At 35.7% G+C, this 23,639-nt stretch overlaps 1 protein-coding gene across 1 annotated transcript; it reads right to left on the reverse strand.

Annotated features, from left to right (window-relative positions):
- Positions 1-5,479: 5,479 nt before the first annotated feature.
- LOC128545920 (uncharacterized) lies at positions 5,480-8,125 on the reverse strand. Its single transcript, XM_053535257.1, has 4 exons — positions 7,724-8,125; positions 6,696-6,812; positions 6,366-6,468; positions 5,480-5,937 (listed from the first exon to the last, which is right to left on the reverse strand). Exons 1-4 carry the CDS (start codon positions 7,944-7,946, stop codon positions 5,481-5,483), a joined length of 900 nt encoding a protein of 299 aa, XP_053391232.1. The 5' UTR covers positions 7,947-8,125; the 3' UTR covers position 5,480.
- Between the last annotated feature and the right edge of the window lie 15,514 nt (positions 8,126-23,639).

Consider the following 23,639-nt stretch of genomic DNA (forward strand, 5'->3'; position numbering starts at 1 on the left):
GTCTTGGATTAGGCCGCCATATTTGACTTATTTCTGTTTATCTGTAGCTAAATATTGCCTTCTGCTACATTTTCTTTTATTTTTTTCTCGCCATGTATACAATGCTAGAGCATTTATTACAAAACTTTAATTATTGCGGCCATTTTGAATTTTGGCGGCCATTTTGAATATCTACAACCTGCCACAATCAACAATGAAGGACAAAACATCCATCTAAAATCATGCCAAGTTTCATACTTTCACAGGAGGTGCACAATAGTTTCACACATTTCTTGCACTATATTTCATTCACATTCTTCTGTCATCAAGGTAAAATATGTTAGCATTTAGTACGTAGTATTCAGATATGTTAGATACTTTCGTTTAACGTTGAACGATTTAAGAGATTTTGTCTCAATTCACATTTTAATTTATATTAAGTTGATTCAATCACTGCAAAAGTTTAGTCATGCCAAGGTATTGTTTTCTAAGTACTTATAAAATTGTGTTAATGAATGTTGCATTACGTCTTTGACAAGACATATATAACAAGGTTACCATAAAAATATGATAGTGACAATCCTTGAGATAATTGTCTCAGAACATCATACTTGTATGCACCAATTATCGTCATAACAGAGTTAATATCAGGAAACGATTATTCATTCAGAGTTTTTTACGGGGACATTAAAATACAAGCAATATTTATTATACCTGTGTTCAGTAAATATAAGTGTACATCAGTATATAGTATAAGATTACTTTCGTGTTTCAGGTCAGCTGAAGGGATTCCGATTATATCTTTCTCCGGTAAACCAAACTAGCCAGGAGACCTTAGTGTATGAAAATAACAACACTTATCCAGTTCAGGGAATTTTTACAATAACTCCAGCAAATAGATTATCAGTATCATCTCGTTACGTCACAATCTACTTACCGAATACGACATACAGTGAACGAATAAAAGTAGGCCCGCTTGTGCTCTGCGAAGTGGAAGTTTTTATTTTGGGTAAGTACATGTACTTATATTTTAAACGCAACTATAATCAATATTGTTCGGGAGTTAACTTTAACACTGAACTTTCTTAATTCAGGAACGAAAGAAAGATTTTTTTAAAAGATAGCTAATAGGGCAAAATGAATATATGAGTGAGTTCAGAGCTAACAGACTAGGGCTACTCTAATAACTGATCATACCTTCCTCATAGAAGAGCTGAACTCTATTAACTCTCTGCTGATGCATGGTTGACTGGTTCCCGGCTTGTAATGGTTGCGCTAATGCAGTTTTACTTATCGAAAGAGCCAAGACTGTGACTGGTCTGTTAGGTAATTGATAGGAGTTATTATGTATGCATGTACGCTGTATATGAAACAGGTGCTTCCGATCAGTAATCGCCATTTAACGACTGGCGTCCGTCGTTCCAAGAGTTTTAAGTAATTAGTAAGAAAGCGTGTTCAGTCTAAATGTTTCTTTAACCTTTGGTCTAATGGCCATCAATAATAGGAATCATTAACTGACAGCTACTAAGTATATGATATTTGACAGCATCACGCCAACTTCATCGTTGAGATGACATTAGACATGATCTACTGACTACAGTCTTCTCATAACAAGCACTCTTCCTAAGAGCAACAGATGAATCAGAAAAGGGCCTAAACCAGACCACCATGTAAAGAAGCTCAGTCCCAGTGTATATTCCTAGTGTTAATATCGCGGAGGCCGCCCTTAGCATAGCGGGCTGAATACCAAACACGTCTATGTCTAAAATAGTCGGGTCATCACTTCTTGTGATAAAATCTGCAAGTTTGATATGCAGAGTCAAATATTTCAAATAATTGTATACGCAAAAAAACGTCTCATCACCGCGTAACATGTAATATAATTTATCAAACATATACAATGAATAAGGGTATCAAGGATTATTCTTCGGTACTACTTGAAGTGTGACTGCCACTTGCGAAACTTGCATTCGGATTAGAATTGTTTCTTTCGGAGATATAGATACTCAATCTTCGGTAATACAAAAAATCCATAAAAGTCGTGACACATTTACGAGATCTCTAAACAGACAATTCTAACGGTCTAAGTTGATCTTAATGTAGCAAAACGCTTTCACAGGTGACCATAACATAATTGAAAACATTGAAGTCCTGATTTTATATGAGGTGCGCCCGGACTACATTTGTCGACTCTCCAATACATAAATTTCATACTGATGTTTTATCTCTTGACTAATAACGCTTCAACAAAAGAAGGCCTCTTTTTCTAATCGTGTACTTTGATGAGGGTAAACGTCTAAACATTATTTTTTTAAAAAATCACTTAATTGTTTAACAGTTAACGCAACTTTATAGGTTTTTGGCACCCAACCCGTCTGTGTCAGTAAACAGTGACTTTTCCGTAACACAATTTTCGTTAAAGCCTGTGGAATATTAAATGAAACTTTATTCGGCCAAAAATGTGGGAGTCGACAGAAATCCAAGATGGAATCCAAGATTGCTACCAAATTTAGGAAATTGAGTTAGTGTATATATTTTGCTAGAACGTTTTGATTATAACAAAAGTTATCATCCATCAAACCTATTTGATTATTAATCCAAAAATATCTTTTACTGACTTTACTTATATGGCTGTAATATTATCAATGTCAAGGTGAATTTCAGGTCAAAAGTTGGAAAATATGGCTATTTCACTACCATTTTAATTATTTTACTCGAATACTGTACTAGCTATCAATTGTTATCGTAAACAGGACCATAAGAAGCTGCAATCCTTGTTTTATCAATTTCGTATCTTTTTAACTTTTTGAATTATTATTCCGGACAAGAATAAAGATTGCGTCTAATATGGATGTCACAGTTCGAAAAATCAGCACATGTATAAGTATTGATATAACCTTTCTATTAATATCACTATTTTGCAAAAAAATGATATATCTTATTGCAGTAAAACATATTTTGATATGTGTAGTTTTGATATTTGTAAGGTCTAATACAAGGTCAATATTGTTATTTAAAGTCGGTATTAATATACAGACAACATTAGCTATATATAGCTATTGACCGACATACGTACGTGTATGTTATGTATTTAGACAAGGAACACTGTAAAAATGTAAGATAGTATCCAATATGGCTGTCCCAGTTTAGATAATACGCCTGCAATCATTCTTTGACCTTATAAACAACATCGTCAAATATGTTTGATCTATCATTTCATTCAAATATCTTTCAATGAGTGTACATATATAGAGGATACTTTAAATCAGATGGTATAAAGTGTGTAAGTATACGTTTATAGATCACGAATTCACTGCAGTTACAAGCAAATAACCAATACATACTTAGAAAAGCACATCAGAAAAACCGGGTATCCTTTAAATAATTAAAAATGTTAGGAAACATCTGCCCTACCTCAACAGTATTTGCATATGTCACATTGTATTGATCCGAGTCTGAAATGAAAAAGTAAAACATGGTATTTTCCCCTACCCAGTAGTAGATGTTTAGTGAGGAAGCAACATTAATCAATACCAATAAAAAAGACCAATTAGCAACAAAATGTAACTAACATGGACATTTCCCTTGTTTTTCTTCTTCCTTTCTCGGCCAAAACTTTTCAGCTGTATCAGTTATTTGAACTTTTATCCAAAATATTTTATTTACTTTGTTATATGAATTATGCATTTTATTTTATTAAAAAATTGTTAATCAAATGATCATAGTGGCCTGTTTATTTGTCCGAGGGATGTCGTATTGGCCCAAGACCCAAGGTTGCAAGCCAACACGACTGCCTGAAGACAAATAACTAAGCCAATATGAAATCACTTGGTTAATGACATAATTGTTATTCAATTGTTTAATACTGGCTAAAACACTGTAGAATCAAGTCAGTTGTGAATACTCGTTTCAAGTTAAATCCTGATGTTTGAAAACATTTAAACCATCCAGCAATCATGAGCTACTGTCATCTGCGGTCTTCATGGAGTCTCAGTGTATGTGGTATTTATCTTTCATTTTCATGTACTATCAGCATTTTTGTTACTTAGACGCAGTTTCCTTGCCTTGCAAACATAAACATCATCCATTATCCGTAAGGCATTCGGCTAATCTCGTTTTCACATTCCTCTTTCTCCTTTTGCTGCATACTTTCGGCATTTTGGGTCCTACTTATTATTCTCTCTGATGGCGTGCATCTAAATCTTGGCCCAAAAACTTCTCGTTCCAATTCTTCTTCTTCTAATATTTCATAAGAATATATCGGTTTGTCAAAATACCTGTCATTCATGCATTATAACGTCCAGAGTATAAAACTCAAGCTTAATACCCTTTGTGCAGAATTCGGCGACTTTGAAATTCTCTCTTTTTCTGATACTTGGCTAAGTGCTTCAACTTCAACATCTGATTTAACTTTTGACCAATTCCATGAACCAGAAAGTAATGACAGGGTTGGTGGCAGTCATGGTGGCGTTCTCGTATATGTTAAAACACTTTGCGATATAACAGAAGACACACTGCTTGGAATTCCTGGAGTTGAATGGATTGAGCTCAAAACAGCAACGAAACGCATTTTTGTGTATTCTACAGGCTTCCAAATACGATAGCTAACCAACGCTCAATTATTGAAGATTCAGTACACCTTGCTGTAGACACTGGAATAAAAGACATCATCATAACCGGAGATTTTAAGATTAATATGCAAGACTCGACTTCAGCCAGAAAGATCAACACCATATATCAGACAGTTTTCTCTCTTTCAATACATTTCTGATCCAACAAACTTCATTGACAATTCTTCTTTTGTCAAAGCCCTTATTCTCTCATCAAACAATAATCTCGACTCTGACTGTTACTGACAAGCCATGCCTTTAGCAAACAATCCGTTACCATCGTCGAATCTTTGGTCTCCACAATTTAAAACAATTCGAACAACCTATATTCAAATGACGTATCTGGGTCTTTGGTTAAGGTAATTATCAGCTTCTCCGAGACCAAATATCACACATAAATTGGGAACAAATTAAAGACAGAGACATCAATTCATACACAGCCAATGTCACTAATCAAAACCTTAGCATTTTCAAATGAGCCGCGTCAAGCATTTTCATGTCTTATGGTAATTTTTTACCTTTTTTAGATTTTTACAGTTTCAAACTGCCCATTTCATTAGCTTTAAGAAAATGTAGACATCACAGGGTACAAAAATGTTAAAAAATAATATAATTTTGGCAGTAAGAATGCCTAGTGACGTTACGTGGAAGTACATGACGTCGTTTAAAACGTTAAACGTCTAGATTACGTTCTTACGACGTTATGTATATCTTTGTTCAATTAAGTCCATTCAACACCATTTTGTCAAACTAAAACTATGTAAACCTTTTGTCTTTATTTAACTTGATGATCTAAATGCATCATTCATAGCGACATAAAATAACACATGTTTACTTAATTGTCATTTATAACTGTCATTTATAAAACTAAACTAAAACAGTCCGAACACTTTATGACTCTTCTGGAGCAGGGCATAAAACATCCTGAAATGGTCGTCTGACTAGAGGACGCACGTGCCGGTACAGGTAACGCACACGTTCAGCAGAAAGACCGGGAGGAACTATCTGAGACGGGACGTCATCTCTGGCCATCTCCAACAGGTGCGTTTTGCAAATAACGAAGCGCACCTCGTTTTCATCAACAGCTGACTGCCTCATGTACACAACCCCTGGCTCCTCAGAACTAAAACGGAAGAAGTGATATTTTGCGACATTTGGCACTTTCTTAAATCTATCACCAATGAAAGTTTTCCATGCCCTCCAAACCCATCCACTTCCTCCGCCATAGGTAACAGGCTGGTTACTATGGGAACTGTTGCTAACGACATCAGCTATATGTTGTATTGTGTCACAATCCTTCCTACGGTACATTGTCTTAATGTTCCCAAATCCTGCATCGATCAAACACCTTAAAGAAAAAATAAATAGCATTTTGCAACAACATACAGAAGCAACCAGCTTTGGTGTTCAAGACCGACATTGACGGTATATGTAACTGAATTTCAGGAATTGATTCGTGACGTTAACGTTAATCGTGTCATTTATTGTTATATTCAAATATGTCTAGTCACGGCTCACTGCTTAGCATCGTTCTGATTATTGAATATATAACCACTGGGCTAACACCCTTACGCATTTGAACTCTTGACCCCGTTATACCCGACTATAAATAACCCGAATGCTTTGATTATTTCACTAATTAATCAAAAATATTTTTAAAAAGGGTCAGCATGCTAATTACTATGATTTAATCAGTTCCACATACAATCACTAAATTCGCCGACATCCGTTTCGATACTGTTTCAACTCTGTCTTTAATCTAAAATTAAAGCTTACCGTGTGTGTCCAGGAAGTTGCATCATGTACGTGATTTTCTGGTGACGCTGCGTCATAATTCTCCAAGACAGGTAACCGAGGACGTAACGGTTCTTGTTTTGACCTGTAAAAAGGATAGCCATAAGCGATTAAATACATGTTTTGAATTAACTATTTAATACATATTTCATTCTCTGTCCGTTACAATTTGAAAGATCGAAACAGAGACACTACGCTAATAACCTATAATTATAGCACTACTTTCGAATATAGGTAAAAAGAAGGCTTACAGCAAGCTTTTTCAATAAAATTGTTATTGAATAAAAACAGGACAACAAAGGAACCACATACCAAAGCAGTTGTCTGCATGCAAGCTACACTCATTTTCACCCAGACTATAGTTGGCAAATGCATGGTCTAACATAGATATTACAGCGTCAGGTCCATGTACCAATTGGCCATCACGTCCTGAAATATTATCAAAGCATAAATCAAGTCCACCTTCAAAGACTATTTAAGAATAAGTACACGTAATAGAATCCCACATACTTAAATTGTAACGCCAAGACTCGTTGTAACTAACGTAACTCTCATACACAACTGACGTGAAGAATTTTGAAGAACAAGCCTAGTGATACAAATATGTCGAATGTATGCATTCCGTCTCTAATTTTGAGCTAAATGATGTCATGAAGGTAGTATATACTACCTTCATGACGACGCCACTCCTTTTCATATGTAATTTTAGAAGTCTCTGATCAAAACAGGCAACATTTTTAAATAAAAAATATTTTGCATGAACATTATATTCAGAATGTTTTACACGTTTTTATGATAATATGTTACTCCGTCGGCAATTTATATTAAGGATAAAATGTTCAATACATTCAACTATTTTCAGCTAATCAGCAGCAAAGCTCATAGAGTAGGCTTGGATGTTTCCCTCTATGTAATATACTTAGACCTATCAGCAAAATATTTCCCTCATTAAGAAGTACCGTTCATTGTCGCCATGAAGCATATATAGTTTTCTTTTATTACCGTGTTAAAACGTATTTAAAGCACACTTAATCATTTCTTTGAGCATTGAGAATAACAAAACAATTTATTAATGTAAAGCATTTCGGCTAGACTTTAAATAAACATGTACTGTAAATTGGGAAAATTTCGCGCCGCCAACATTTCGCAAATTTGCTCGAATATAATTGTAGCATTATCGATTTTATTAATTCGCGATCAGACGTCTTGAAGCAACAATTTGTTTTAAAATATGTCACTTTCTTAAATTCGCAATATAAAAAAAAAAATAAAAATCTCGCGAATAGTGTCCAATTTTCCGTACACTGAAAATATACTGCTGAGATAAGTAAAAGAAATACCTATTGTCTCATTCTCATCAATAAGGAAGTTGTACTGTTTGTCTCCATCCACTCTGTATCCAAAGATCTGGATTTTTCTGGGTTGAATAAAGTATGTCGGGCCTTTTTCTCTGGTGTGGTGGGGTAATTTGACATATTGTGAGAAATCGAACGTGTAGTGTACGTCGTTGCATGAAAAGTTGTCTCCACTTCTTTCGTCTTGTCGCCTTAATCTCTCAAACATGTTTGTTGATCTTTCAACACACTCCCGGTATATTTCTCTTTCTTTCCTAGCTTGTAATACATGATTATGATATTTCTCTGTGGCAGACAGTTTTTCATCTTCTGTTCTTGCTAGCTGTATATCTTGGCGAAAATCCTCACAAGTTTTGCATACGTCATCTTTTGGAGCAGCTATTTTAATGTGAGGAACACATCTTTGCCATAGATCTTTAAAAGTAGACAGGCCAACATATTGCTTATCAATTTGACTGCATGCTGTAACATATTCTCGATGAATGGAAAGCTTAGTATTTTTTGAAGGAAGGTAGACTGGTGCTTTTTCTCCCCGGCCACGTGGAGCTGCTGGCTGTGGAAGCCCTTCCTCACTAGCATAATTCAGGAGAAACTGCACTGCATCTTTAATGGTTTCATGCGAAAACGCGTTAGGTGCTTTTCTACCAAAATTCCCATGAACTCGAGGTTGAACGCCTTTTTCTTTCATATGTTTCAGGAGAGCTCTAACTGTCCATAAACCTATGTCATAAATTACAAGAAAAGCATCTTGACATATCTTAATACCATTAAAGATGTATTCACAGCGTACACGTTTCCTTTCACCACTTCTGCATCTCTGGTCATTTCCGACTTTTTTTAATGTTCCCATAATTAACAGCTCCTTTTCTGTTTTTGTCAATTCCCTCAAATTATATATGTTTGATCTAATTTCTTCGACAGAAAACTGCAAGAAACAGTTCTTAGAACACCCACAACCTTTGTCATAAACACTGTCCAGTTTATCTAAGTCAAACTGTGGATCATCATTTTCAGGATCTACTTGATAAGTCACAGATTCTTGTGATAAATACCTGCTAACGTGGGTGTCAATGTTATCTGTGGTCTCTATTTCATCTTCACTTTCCTCATGTGTATCATTAGCACGACACAAATGAGACTGTGTACTGTTTGTGGAAGAAGGTTCAGTTAACACAAACGCACCCAACAATGTATCTAATTCCTGAAAAATAAAAAATAAAAATGTTATTTTATTTAAAACTTAGAGTAAGTTAATACAGTATGTTAATAACGATTTTATCAAGGAATATAGAGAAGGGTATTGTACACATTGTTTTGCATTTATATTCATGCATTGAAACATAGTTTATTTCTTTATTTTTAAACATTTTTAAAAAAGATAAAAAAAAATAAAATAAAGAAAGAAACAATGGTCACACAAAAATGCTGTTCAAAAAAAAAAAAAAAAAAAATTGGCACCTTGAGAATTCTGTCTTCGGTACCCTTGCTCTCAAGTCAAGAGTGCTAACCTCTCGGCCATTCAGACCTTAGCGTACATGAAGTCACTACTTATATATAAACTAGATCTACAGCTTCCTTCTACTTTGACTATTATGCCTCTCAAATTTCGATAAAATTGCGATTTAAAGCTTTAATATTCCTTAATAAAATCGAATGGAATCAATGAATAATAAGAATATCACCAAAATGCTATATATACTTGGTTCGGTCGAATAACTACATCATTAGTCAAAGCTGGCCCTTTAGCGCAAAATTCTGCGAAACGGTCGTTAATATAGTTATCATATGATGATGATTATTATTATTATACCAGATTTATGATGTTACAGGACCACCAGACAAAGTTAACATTCTATATGCACACAAAAAGTACGTAAAATCCCACGGTGATTTCCATACTGCAAGCAAGCGCAATGTCAAATCAACACAAACTGCCTCGGAAATGTTAACTTATTTCTACAAATTCTAGCAGCCCGGAGAGATTGTGACTTCAGCATCATCTAAAATTAAAATGTGTTCATGATTTATAAAAGAAAATAGAACTCGTACTCACATCAAAAGTGTCCATTTCCTTTGTTTATTTTTCATGTGTAAATTTCAAGGGCGCCGCCATTTTATTTTCATCTCGCTCGACTTTGACGTCACTTTTCTCGCTTACGTCATAAATACCATAAGACGCGGCTCAAATCATGCTTACCAAATAAAGAAATCACCATTCAACCCTCAGATTCCCTTTGATAACAGCGAATATAAAAATATCTAAAACAGACGCAGAAGGCCCTGCATAAAAGCAAGAAAATCGAATAATGCGGACGACTGGTCAACGTTTGGACATCTACGTAACCATACTATAACCCAAATTAGAGTTGCCAAGGAAAATCACGTTTTTAAAATTAGCCAATAATCTGAAAACAGCATCAACCAATTCGGAATCATGGTGGGCATGCCTCAAGTCATTCATAAAACCTTCTTCCAATTATTCAACTATTCCTCCCATAGAAGATGGTGCCAACATTTCCAAGAGCAAATAATCTTAAACGAAGTTAATAAACCACAACTTAAATAAACAGAAAGAAACTCTGAACTTATCTTGCAACCTTTCACTGTTACTCCTGATTGAATCGAAATTGTTTTGAAGTCTTTACCCCTTGGCAAGGCCTCTAGGACCGACACTGAAAAAACAAACTTCTCAAAGAACTTTCTGTCGAATTATCTCTTCCTCTTGTCGATCTCTCTATCTACTCTCTGTCTACATCTGCATTTCTTGATGCTTGGAAAGAAGATTATGCATCATCAGTCTTAAAAAATTGTGATTGGTCATTACCTTGAGATTTTTGTCCAATTTCACTCCTATGTCCAATTTCACTCCTAAGTAAAAAAGATAAGGTATTTGAAAGGCTAGTTTTCAAACACATTCAGCACTTCCCTTCAACCTGACTTTGTCCCAGGTGATTAAACGGTTAATCAGCTCACTTACTTTTTGGTATTTGCTTTGTGGTCCTCTACCATAATTGTTCAAATTATGTCCCTGGGTTGAAAAGAGTCCATGCCTAAGTTTTACATAGACTTAAAAGTTAGGCTCCTGGTGCTCTGACTTCGGACAAGTTGTTGAGTACATTGGTGTAATTATACCTTAGATTTACCTTAATTTTATGTTTTACTTAATCTGGTATTTTTGCGCAAATGTAGAGCCGTTCTCAGCGGAGATATTATTTACATTGTGTTGTCTAACTTGTTGAAAATAGGGTAAGTGCGAGGTCGGCATGCCCTAAACGCGTTTAAACCCCAAATTTCCTTATATAGGTAACTGACCGTTCCAAGGCGGTGCCCCTATTTTCAACTGGTTTTCTGTCTGTCCTTTATTGTCTGTTGCGTATGTTTTCTTGTTTGTTGTATGCGTTATCTCCTCCTCCTCACTCCCTCTATCGCCTCTTCCTTTCCCCTTGCATTTTCGCTCCTTTTTGCACCCCCTTTCCTTTACTTTGAGTTAGTTTTCTTGGCTCCCCTTTATTTTGGCTGCCGGAATCCTAAGGCGGTACACGGTACACTATAAGGATGTGTTTGTTTGCTTGTGAGTCTAAAGCGGTGGCCCACTGTGTTATTGTATCTTACTTGTCTGTGCCCACTGTGTTCCTTTATTTGTTCGTTTTGTCCTGTATGCGTGTGCGTGCGTATGTGTCTGTGTGTGTGTGCAGGTCTGCGGGCTGTGGGTGTTTATCTTTGGTAAATGAATATATGCGCTATTGTGGTTTACGTTGTAGTGTAGCTGTGATTAAGGAACATAGCATTCCCTTTGTTTATTCATCCTTGTTCTACTTTCCCCTTCAACTTCTTCCCCCCACCCTCACCCCTTTTTTTACCCTTTACCACTTCCACCCCCTCTATCTGTATTGGCATAAATTTATATGTACTTGTTAGATTTTTGAAGCAACCCGTCTGTAATATGTTTCCATTACCATTTCTTTTTGTTGTAGGCCTACTTTGCAAATGCGTGGCTCTGAGGCTGTGTTTGGGGCTCTATGCTTCCGAGAAATCTACCCTTACCTATTATCTTTTATATAGGAATAAACTTTAGAAATCTCCTTTTCTGAAACTGTGAGGTTTAGACGTTGTATATTTGGTATGTAGTATTGCCTAGTGAACCTCTAGCATGATTTTTCAAATTATGTCCCTGGGGTGAAGAGAGGCCCCGCCCTGGGGGTCACTTGTTATATGAGTTATTTAGGAAAAAATACTTAAAAATTATCAGATCATTTTTCCTAGACTGTTTAATTATTATTACCTGATGACCCAAAGTGATTAGGGGTCACCTTACTGCGACCTTGACCTACTGACCTAATTTATTTTTTTAAGATACAGTCTTGAAATTTGGATATCATGTACAGTTTTGCACACCGATTTTAAAACTGACCTTTAGTGATCATGAATGTGGACCTACTTTCTTGATATTTTAGCATACGTTTGCCATTTGAAACATGTGGCTCGTATTACTCAGGTGAGTGATTCAGGGCCAATATGACCCTCTTGTTTCTCTGTAAGTTAACCCAGGTTATCATCCCAGTCTACATATTGTCAATGAAGAAACGGAGGATGTGACCAGCCGCAAGCACTTCGGGTTGATCTTCACGATAGACCTAAAGTGGCATGCCCATAGAGATTACACCTTAACAAAGGCTTACAAACGAATTAATATCATGCGGGAACTCAAGTTTATTCTCGACGGTAAATCGCTTGGGACCATATGCATTTTATTCATTCGTCCAATGAGAACTGTACCTCATAGCCTATACTAAGAGTGTAACACTTGCACTAAAATATCGTGGTCAACAGTGTCAAAGGCGGCACTCAGATCCAGTGCAATTAGAGCACCTCTTGATTTTCCAAGCCTTCCAACAAGTCACTGGTTAATCGGAGTAAATATAATCTGAAAAGTAGATCCCTCGGAAGCACCGAAAACAAGGCAAACAGTGAAAATTGTAGACTCGGTTTGATTGAGTCTGTTCATGAGCAGTAATGGAAAATGCAACACTGCCCACGTCCCCTAGCACCGGCTAATGCAGTATTCAATCTTCAAATCTAAATGAGTTGAAATCAATGATCCCGAAGAACCAGAAAATATAACAACACTGAGATGAAGTCGGGCGACATTTTACGGCCGCCACACAGCACTTAACACCCGCTGTTGTGAAGTAAATAAAATCTGAAAAGTAGATCCCTCGGAAGCACCGAAAACAAGGCAAACAGTGAAAATTGCAGACTCGGTTTGATTGAGTCTGTTCATGAGCAGAAATGGAAAATGCAACACTGCCCACGCCCCCTAGCACCGGCTTAAGCAGTATTCAATCTTCAAATCTAAATGAGTTGAAATCAATGATCCCGAAGAACCAGAAAATATATCAGCACTGAGATGAAGTCGGTGCGACTTTTTACGGCCGCCACACAGCACTCAACACCCGCTGTTAAAAGCATCTATACGCTGTCTGATTCTTGGGAAGAAGATGGTATTCACTAGCATGTTTATTTAATAAGAAAAGAGCTGCCTTCTCTATAAGTTTCGATAGAATGGCAAATTGCTCATAGGGCGATAATTGGATAGCACAAGTTCGTTTCCGACCTTCTTCAACAATTTCAATAGAAGGACATGCTTGAAAAGGTCCGCTACGTTGCTGCTAGGATAGTAACGGGTGCTACCAAACTAGTTTGCAGAAGCTTATAAACGGCGTTGGATGGAAGCCAGAAACATAAAGCTATGCAAAGTTTTGAAGCGTAATTAGTATATGTCCAAACTGGCATATATGTATAGCTAGGATGGCCTGTCTGTATACACAGGATACACATGTGGTCAGTCTGTATAACCCTTATACCCAAAATGGCCTGCATCTATACCTAAGGTACCCATAATTGCCTCTTTCTATGCCATTGGCATACATATACAGCCCTGATAGCCTGTATGCATACAATGGATACCACGAGAGGCCATTTATTATACCTATGATACCGATAATTTTCCCTATATATAACCAGGATGACCTGTATTTATACCCAGTACATAGAGTGGTCTTTATGAATAGCAAGTTTACAAATAGCGGTATCCAGGATCCAATAGTGGCCTGTATTTAAAGTCAAGACGACCTGACAATATACAAAGAATACCCAGATAGACCTGCCTCTATACCTAAGGTACACCGGTGGCATGTATTTTTACCCAGGATATTCATTGTGGTGACATTAAGTAAACGGTCCAGATGACCTGTTTGAATACCCAGGCTACACAAGGTTGCCGATCTAGGATGCTCTCAGGTGACCTGTCTATATACCAAACATACTCGACAAATATACTGGCCTAGTGTATAGCAACGATGGTCTGCCTGTATAAGAAGGTTTTTGACCTATGTAAACCCGGGATATCCATAATGGCCAGTATATATGGCCACGATGACATGTTTGTATATCCAGGCTACACACAGACACCTGGCTCAATACCTTGGATACATAGGTAACCTGTTTGTATACCAATGCCATTCAAAGTGACCTGACTGTATAGCCATAATGGCATGTCTATATACCCAAGATACCCGGAATGGTGTGTGTGTGTGTAAATCAAATATAACCTTAGTAGCCTATATATACAACTGTATAGCCATGATAACATGCATGTATACCCAATATATCCAGAGTTATCTGTCTATAAAGCAAGGAAATTCGGTTGGCTCTTCTGTATGTCCAGAATACCCAGATATGTTTATTCAGTATACCATTATTTGCCAGTATGTATACATGGGTAGCCAGTATGACTTGTCTGTATGCACAGAATACCAAGAGAGGCCTTTCTGTATACCCATGATACCAATAGTGACCTGTATGTATAGCCAGGGTACCCATAGTGGACTGTATGTATAGCCAGGGTGGCCTTTCTGTATGCACGAAACACGCAAAGTGAATGATTGTATAACTAAGATACCCAAAGTGGAATGAATATGTAGGTATACCCTTGATAGTTTTCATGTAAAGCTATTATACCCGTGTCCAGGCTACTTGTTGTTGCCCGCATGTATAGCCAGGTTTTCCCTAGATGTCTGTATGCATAGCAAGAAGGGCCAGTCTGTATACACAGGATGCCAAGAGTGACATGTCTGTATACCCTCGATACGGATAGTGGCATGAAAATGTAGCCCGGATGGCCTGTCTGTATACGAATGATACAAAATATTGCCTGGCTATATATCACTGATACACAGTTTGCCCTTTTGTATCCTAAGAATATCCATATTGGCCTGTATGAAAAGCCAAGATTGCCTGCCGATATACCTAAGATATCCATGTTGCCTTCTCTATACCTCTAGATACACTGGGTGCCCAGCCATTATACCAAGTACACCATTGATACCTATTTATGCTATCCTGTCTGTAAACCTAATATATGTTTTAAATAGTATATTGTTTAATTATCCATCTAAATACTGCAAAACCTTACATAAAACCTTTTGTGCATTCTCAAGTATATTAGTATATTAGAAAAATTGAACATACTGACTTTTAGACGGCCATTGTGAAATGTGGCTGTCTTTTTGGTTGTCTGAGATGGTGTCAACTTGATTTAAAATATTAATATTTTTTTTTAAATCACAATACTGTACTTAATTACATAAACCAACTATGTAAACTCTATAGTGTATGCAAGAAACCTTACCATATTGACTTTTGGCAGGAATTTTAAAAAATGAGCGCCATATTGGTTATCTGAGGTTACCTACATGGCTTATGGTCTTACATTGTATTAATCAATCTTAATACTGCAATACATTACATTACAACATATGTAAACGCTCATATATATATGCATACTTTTGAACGTACTTACCTTTTGTGGTCATCTTGGTCGCCATTTTGAAACAAAAATGGCAGCAATAATGGCTGTGTGACATAGGGTCACATCTTGAAATAACCGATAGATATGTACCTAATACAAAACAAAATGCCTTGCTTTTGTAAAGAAAATACACAACTGGTCAAAAGTCAACTTACCCCACCCACTTCGAACAGTATCTACACACAAAACACATATGATGGTGATATAAACAGTTGCATTTATCAATAGATAAGTAATCCCACATATCATTAGTTGCCTTTCTATTTTTCAAATCATATATATATGATTTGAGTATATGTATGCAAATGTTGAACCAGTACGAATGTGTAGTACAATTCGGGCTCGTATATAAAGCAGCATCAAATTTGGTTAGTGGACTTGCTGTGGCATGTGCGTGTTCGTTTGAACTGCTAGGCGCTTTGTCGTAATTGGTCAGGTATATTGTGGTGATGATTTAGTTCGTATAAATTCTCTCTACCATATATATATATATTATTGGTTAGTGGACTTGCTGTGGCATGTGCGTGTTCGTTTGTACTGCTAGGCGCTTTGCCGTAATTGGTCTGGTATATTGTGGTGGTGATTTGGTTCGTATAAATTCCATCTACTATATAATAATTTATAATGCGAACTTGTATCCTAGCGGATCTCACGTATGGGAAAGTCAACTGTTCTGAATATAATTATATCCCTTGATGCAAATTATCTATATATATATTCAATGTATCCTTGAGATCCAGTTAACTTTCAGAGAGAGAAAATATAGCTTCTCTGGTCCCAATCAGTTAAAAAGACTAAAATGTCACTGCTGATTTATGAGACATGAAAACAGAGATTTGAGTATATATATGCAAATGTTGAACCAGTACGAATGTGTAGTACAAGTCGGGCTCGTATATAAAGCAGCACCGAAACTAATCTTATTGGGTTAGTGGACTTGCTGTGGCATGTGTGTGTTCGTTTGTACTGCTAGGCGCTTTGCCGTAATTGGTCTGGTATATTGTGGTGGTGATTTAGTTCGTATGAATTCCATCTACTATATAATAATTTATAATGCGAACTTGTATCCTAGCGGATCTCACGTATGGGAAAGTCAACTGTTCTGAATATAATTATATCCCTTGATGCAAATTATCTATATATATATTCAATGTATCCTTGAGATCCAGTTAACTTTCAAGAGAGAAAATATAGCTTCTCTGTCCCAATCAGTTAAAAAGACTAAAATGTCACTGCTGATTTATGAGACATGAAAACAGAGATTTGAGTATATATATGCAAATGTTGAACCAGTACGAATGTGTAGTACAAGTCGGGCTCGTATATAAAGCAGCACCGAAACTAATCTTATTGGGTTAGTGGACTTGCTGTGGCATGTGCGTGTTCGTTTGTACTGCTAGGCGCTTTGCCGTAATTGGTCTGGTATATTGTGGTGGTGATTTAGTTCGTATAAATTCTATTAATACTATATAATAATTTATAATGCGAACTTGTATCCTAGCGGATCTCACGTATGGGAAAGTCAACTGTTCTGAATATAATTATATCCCTTGATGCAAATTATCTATATATATATTCAATGTATCCTTGAGATCCAGTTAACTTTCAGAGAGAGAAAATATAGCTTCTCTGGTCCCAATCAGTTAAAAAGACTAAAATGTCACTGCTGATTTATGAGACATGAAAACAGAGATTTGAGTATATATATGCAAATGTTGAACCAGTACAAATGTGTAGTACAAGTCGGGCTCGTATATAAAGCAGCACCGAAACTAATCTTATTGGGTTAGTGGACTTGCTGTGGCATGTGCGTGTTCGTTTGTACTGCTAGGCGCTTTGCCGAATTGGTCTGGTATATTGTGGTGGTGATTTAGTTCGTATAAATTCTATCTACTATATAATAATTTATAATGCGAACTTGTATCCTAGCGGATCTCACGTATGGGAAAGTCAACTGTTCTGAATATAATTATATCCCTTGATGCAAATTATCTATATATATATTCAATGTATCCTTGAGATCCAGTTAACTTTCAGAGAGAGAAAATATAGCTTCTCTGGTCCCAATCATTTAAAAAGACTAAAATGTCAATGCTGATTTATGAGACATGAAAACAGAGATTTGAGTATATATATGCAAATGTTGAACCAGTACGAATGTGTAGTACAAGTCGGGCTCGTATATAAAGCAGCACCGAAACTAATCTTATTGGGTTAGTGGACTTGCTGTGGCATGTGCGTGTTCGTTTGTACTGCTAGGCGCTTTGCCGTAATTGGTCTGGTATATTGTGGTGGTGATTTAGTTCGTATAAATTCTATCTACTATATAATAATTTATAATGCGAACTTGTATCCTAGCGGATCTCACGTATGGGAAAGTCAACTGTTCTGAATATAATTATATCCCTTGATGCAAATTATCTATATATATATTCAATGTATCCTTGAGATCCAGTTAACTTTCAGAGAGCGAAAATATAGCTTCTCTGGTCCCAATCAGTTAAAAAGACTAAAATGTCACTGCTGATTTATGAGACATGAAAACAGAGATTTGAGTATATATATGCAAATGTTGAACCAGTACGAATGTGTAGTACAAGTCGGGCTCGTATATAAAGCAGCACCGAAACTAATCTTATTAGGTTAGTGGACTTGCTGTGACATGTGCGTGTTCGTTTGTACTGCTAGGCGCTTTGCCGAATTGGTCTGGTATATTGTGGTGGTGATTTAGTTCGTATAAATTCTATCTACTATATAATAATTTATAATGCGAACTTGTATCCTAGCGGATCTCACGTAATGGAAAGTCAACTGTTCTGAATATAATTATATCCCTTGATGCAAATTATCTATATATATATTCAATGTATCTTTGAGATCCAGTTAACTTTCAGAGAGAGAAAATATAGCTTCTCTGGTCCCAATCAGTTAAAAAGACTAAAATGTCACTGCTGATTTATGAGACATGAAAACAGAGATTTGAGTATATATATGCAAATGTTGAACCAGTACGAATGTGTAGTACAAGTCGGGCTCGTATATAAAGCAGCACCGAAACTAATCTTATTGGGTTAGTGGACTTGCTGTGGCATGTGCGTGTTCGTTTGTACTGCTAGGCGCTTTGCCGTAATTGGTCTGGTATATTGTGGTGGTGATTTAGTTCGTATAAATTCTATCTACTATATATATATATATATATATATATACATGCCTATTTTTATCGTAATTTTGTACGATTTATTGACCTTAATTTGATCTTAGGATTGCGACTACCGTCATCAATGAACTACTTATATCATATACTTCCCATATCACACATAAAGGTTGCATCTTCACGAAATGCCTACGTAGGTGTTATCCAGCCACCTGTATGAAAATAACTGGTAAACTATATGGTATGAGTAGTCATAATATTCAAATAATATTTGTTCATTCAGGCCTTTATTATTGTCTGAAAAGTACGGAATTAATGCGAGTATTGATAACAGTAAAAAATCTTTAATAATATTCAAATAAATGTTATATTGTACAGGATAAGACCGGCTATGTGTATGTCCTAACAGCGACGAGATATTTCAATGTTGTTTTAACGCGTGTCATTACATAAGGTAATTGAAAATTTTTGCCAATATACGATCACGTTTAAAAATGATACACGTGGTATGAAGAGCACGTTTCTCTTATATTTTATTTGTTAAACATTTCAAGCATGTTTTTAAAATTATCATCAACAATAATGGTTTACATGTTTATTTTTTTATAAATTGGATAGATAGTATTTATTGAAAGTAAGATAAAATTTTCCACTGTAAAAATTTAATTAATGTTGAAATTTACTTGTTTTGTAAGACAATATGTAATGCATTTGAAAGATTTGTATACGTAAGAAACAATTAAATGTCTAGATACACTATTGAAAAGATTTTATTGATTTGTATAGTTCCTTTTTTTTTGTTTTTAATTTTAGCTAAAATATTGTAGTGTCGCAGACCGTTCTTTAACCTGAAAATAAATAAAATGCTACTTTAAAAATAAGCAAACCAATTTGATGGAAATAGACTAGACTTGAAATAACGGTTCCGCTATTATTCTGTTCCTTTTATAGTCTAAGTTTTCGTGATCAAAGTAAAAAAAAAGTTAACTATCATTATAGATATCATTGCATTTAAGTTTTTTTATAGCGTATTTGATAAAAGTTAAATTTTATAAAGATAAAATAAGTATTTTGTAAGATACTTTCAATAAACCCGGTTACATATAGTACGTAATCTCATTTGGTAAGTGAACGAATATGTGCATTAGCAAACCTCACATGAATTTCGCGGAAACTACAGGTGATTCACCGCGATCCATCGCGATTCAGCGCGACCCGCTGAGATTTTTCATCAATAATCGCCGTGGACATTTTATCTATTATAGTAGATCGCAGGGTCTTACAAAATTATCCCTATTTATCGCACTATTCAGTAGTCGTTTAATGTGAAATTATCATCGCGATTTTCCACTCAGGGTAAATATTTGTGCCGGTGGTAACGCTGAAAAAGCAAAATCCTTGAGCCAGGGACTATCTAAGCAAAAACAACTTTATCATACAATCTTATTGTGTCTAATGATCTGTTTAGATCGCCATATCTTGTACCAATACTTAGTATACAGTGGAAAGAACTTCTACATGCTTAAGCTTTCAATCCGATCCACTTGTTTATACTATGTGTAAAACTGTTAAACTATCAGATGAAGTAAGTATGTAATAGCATACTTTTATATCGAATACCTGCATTACTGTACAATACTGGTGGAACAAACTATGTTGAAAATGTTCTCCAAATACAGTCAACAGACGTTTCCCTAGACAAGGTACCCCGATCGATTAACGATTCACAATGTTCATGTTGTTAACAGATTCGTACTACAGGTATTTTCTGTTCATACAGGGCCCTTTCCATAGCCACGTTTACAAGAAGTTATGCAACGATAGAGCTATAGAAAAACAGTAAAAATGTTCAAAAACCAGAATGTGTCTGTAGGAGACAGGGTGTGCCCCCAGTGGTACGTTCTCACAAATAAGGGGCAACAATCCATTTAATTGCAGTTTTAATGGGATATAGCCTCAACAAAAATTTCATATAGAGGATTCATTATTCTAGTCCATATACTTCTTTAACTATGAGCATCAGAAACAAAAAATCCACTATTTTGGCTATTTCAAGGACCGTCTTTCTGCAATTAACGCTAAAAACGCATTCAAGAAGAATGTAACGTATGCAGGGCCCCATCATGCACGGTTCCATGAATTAACATCAAATACTATCTGAGCTAGGCACGTCGTTAGGTGAAAATGTGCATTTATGACTACCGGTATTTCAGGGTCATAACTTTAGAAATGGGGGTAGAGCCAGGCGAAAAATATAAGGTACCCAAGTATGTATCATGATAAAGACCCATGCAAGGTTTCATCAATTGTTATGAAATACATTTAAAGCTAGGCACATTACAATGTGAAAATGTGCATTATTAACTATTTCAGAGGCCGTGACTCTGAAAATTGGGGGGCGGAGCCAGACAAAATATAAAAGGTGCACAAGTTCATGTCATAATTAATCATGCAAGGTTTCATCAATGTATATCAAATAAGTTTTGGGCTAGGCGCGTCACCCGGTAAAATGTTTATTTTCGACTATTTCAGGGACCATAACTCTGGAAATAGGGGCAGAGCCAGACGAAAATTAGAAGGTTCTCAAGTTCATATCATGAATATTACTCTTGCAAGCCTTAGGTTTCATCAATTCATATCAAACACTTTCTGAGCTAGGCGCGTCAAGGTGAAGATGTGCATTTTGACTATTCCAGGGGCTAAAACTCTCAAAAAAGGGGCGGAGCCAGACAAAAAAATGGGAATGCGCAACTACATATCATGATAAAGACTCATGCAAAGTTTTATCAATTTCCTAAGTTAATAGCGATAATGAAATAAATGTATGGTCAAAACGTTTGTGATAAGTCACTTCATTGTAATGTAAATTTTCATGGTAAATACGCGATTTTTCATGTTTTTTTTTGTATATGATGTGTGATATCAAGACTTAAGTTATATGAGCCGCGCCATGAGAAAACCAACATAGTGGGTTTGCGAACAGCATGGATCCAGACCAGCCTGCGCATCCGCGCAGTCTGGTCAGGCTCCATGCTGTTTGCTTTTAAAGCCTATTGGAATTGGAGAAACTGTTAGCGAACAGCAAGGATCCTGACCAGACTGCGCGGATGCGCAGGCTGGTCTGGATCCATGCTGGTCGCAAAGCCACTATGTTGGTTTTCTCATGGCGCGGCTCATATATTCACTCCCTTTAATGTTATATATATCAGCAACCAACATTATTCTTTTAATTGTTTTCATAATTTAAAATTTCAGGTACTATCTCTACCTTAACAAAATAACATGTATAAGTAGCTGTGTTGTTACTCCTGTAAATTCATTAAATGCTAGCCAAATTACAATATACCAGCAACGTAGCTAATACTAAGATCATAAAAAGGCGGTACCATCAGATCGAAAGTTTCTATTTTCAGATAACGCTTCTTAGATATCGAAGACAAAGTCATTTTCATCTCTCCAGTTTATATGTGAGGATTCAGAATTTACTTGCTAAAAATGGTAATTTTAGGTTTGCTGAAATGTTGGTCTTTTGATACTGTTGTAATCTGAGCGTATCGGCGGTTAGAATACGTAAGACCATTCATAATATGAATTTTACGGTAATAAGTTGTGAGTTCTAGCCATTTCTGGTCATTCCTGTCTTAGGCTTATCCCATCATCTTATTTCATAACATAGTTGCTACGGGTTTTTTTCATTATATCGGCTGTATTGGATGTAATATATTGTACTAGCCCGTGATAACACAAAAATGTCTCAGTCAACACATTACCTGTTCAATAATAGCAACGATCCTATTGTTATCGTTATAATATATGTATAAATCAGCTTTAAATTACAAACGTTATGAATATTTTAAAATTCAATAAAAATAGCGGCTTTGTTTTCGATGGCAACGAAAAAACAAAACGGCAGACTTAATTTGATTTTAGATCTTCGTTTGAACTGTATTTCATTAATTCTGATAATGATTATCATTTTCATCTCAAATTTATAAAAGAAACGATTGAAACGTTTTGTTTTATATTGTGTAAACAATCATTTTAAAACAAATTTCAGCAGGGTAGATGTGACACCAAAACTTTCATAAAAAATCAACTTTTTGTAGGCATTCCTTACAATTTAAATACTTTAACAGATAAGCAGTTAATAGTTTGATATGAAACGTATGGGCATCTTTTAATTAAGCATAACCGTATATACCAAATGGAATCTACTAATTTGCGAGTTGAATGACGCCATAAACACATAAATGATTAACTCCATCGTTAGTCATTTCTCTAAACTGTTTTTGTTTTTCAACTTTGGTTCGGTTTTAATTAATTTTTTCAGCATTGTAGATGTGTAAACAAAGACTTTCATATAAAATTAACATACTCTTTATATTGTTTTAAGTTTTTATTTACTGCATTTTTTGTTAACTTTTAAGGCTATGAATAAACAAAAGACCTAAAAATACTTCGGCTTAACGTGTTGTTATAGACATGCGACTTTCTTTGAAATTATAAACACATAGGTTACATATATATTATAGACAAATTTGGTCATTTCTGTAAAAGTACTACATAAATATGGTACGCTTTATACCAAGTGTATACAGTATGTTAACTTTTTGCGTTGTTTGATAGGCTCAGGTCTATAACTCTCTTTTGCGGAAAATGAATTAGCAATAATTTTGTGTATGTAAGAAGAGTTTTAGATAATACATGTTTATTGTCTTGCATAATTTCGAAATGACCACGCAGATAATGAGGTCACTGAAAGGAAATTTACACTAGTGTTTCCACTGATGTGATAAATATTCTTATTACTCTAAACGAATGCCTTAGTCTCAGTTTATAGCCTCTTTAAATAATACTTATCCTCGGGTCTGAACGGT

This window comes from Mercenaria mercenaria, unplaced genomic scaffold (genome assembly GCF_021730395.1).
Source record: "Mercenaria mercenaria strain notata unplaced genomic scaffold, MADL_Memer_1 contig_4670, whole genome shotgun sequence".
Taxonomy (NCBI): Eukaryota; Metazoa; Mollusca; class Bivalvia; order Venerida; family Veneridae; genus Mercenaria; species Mercenaria mercenaria.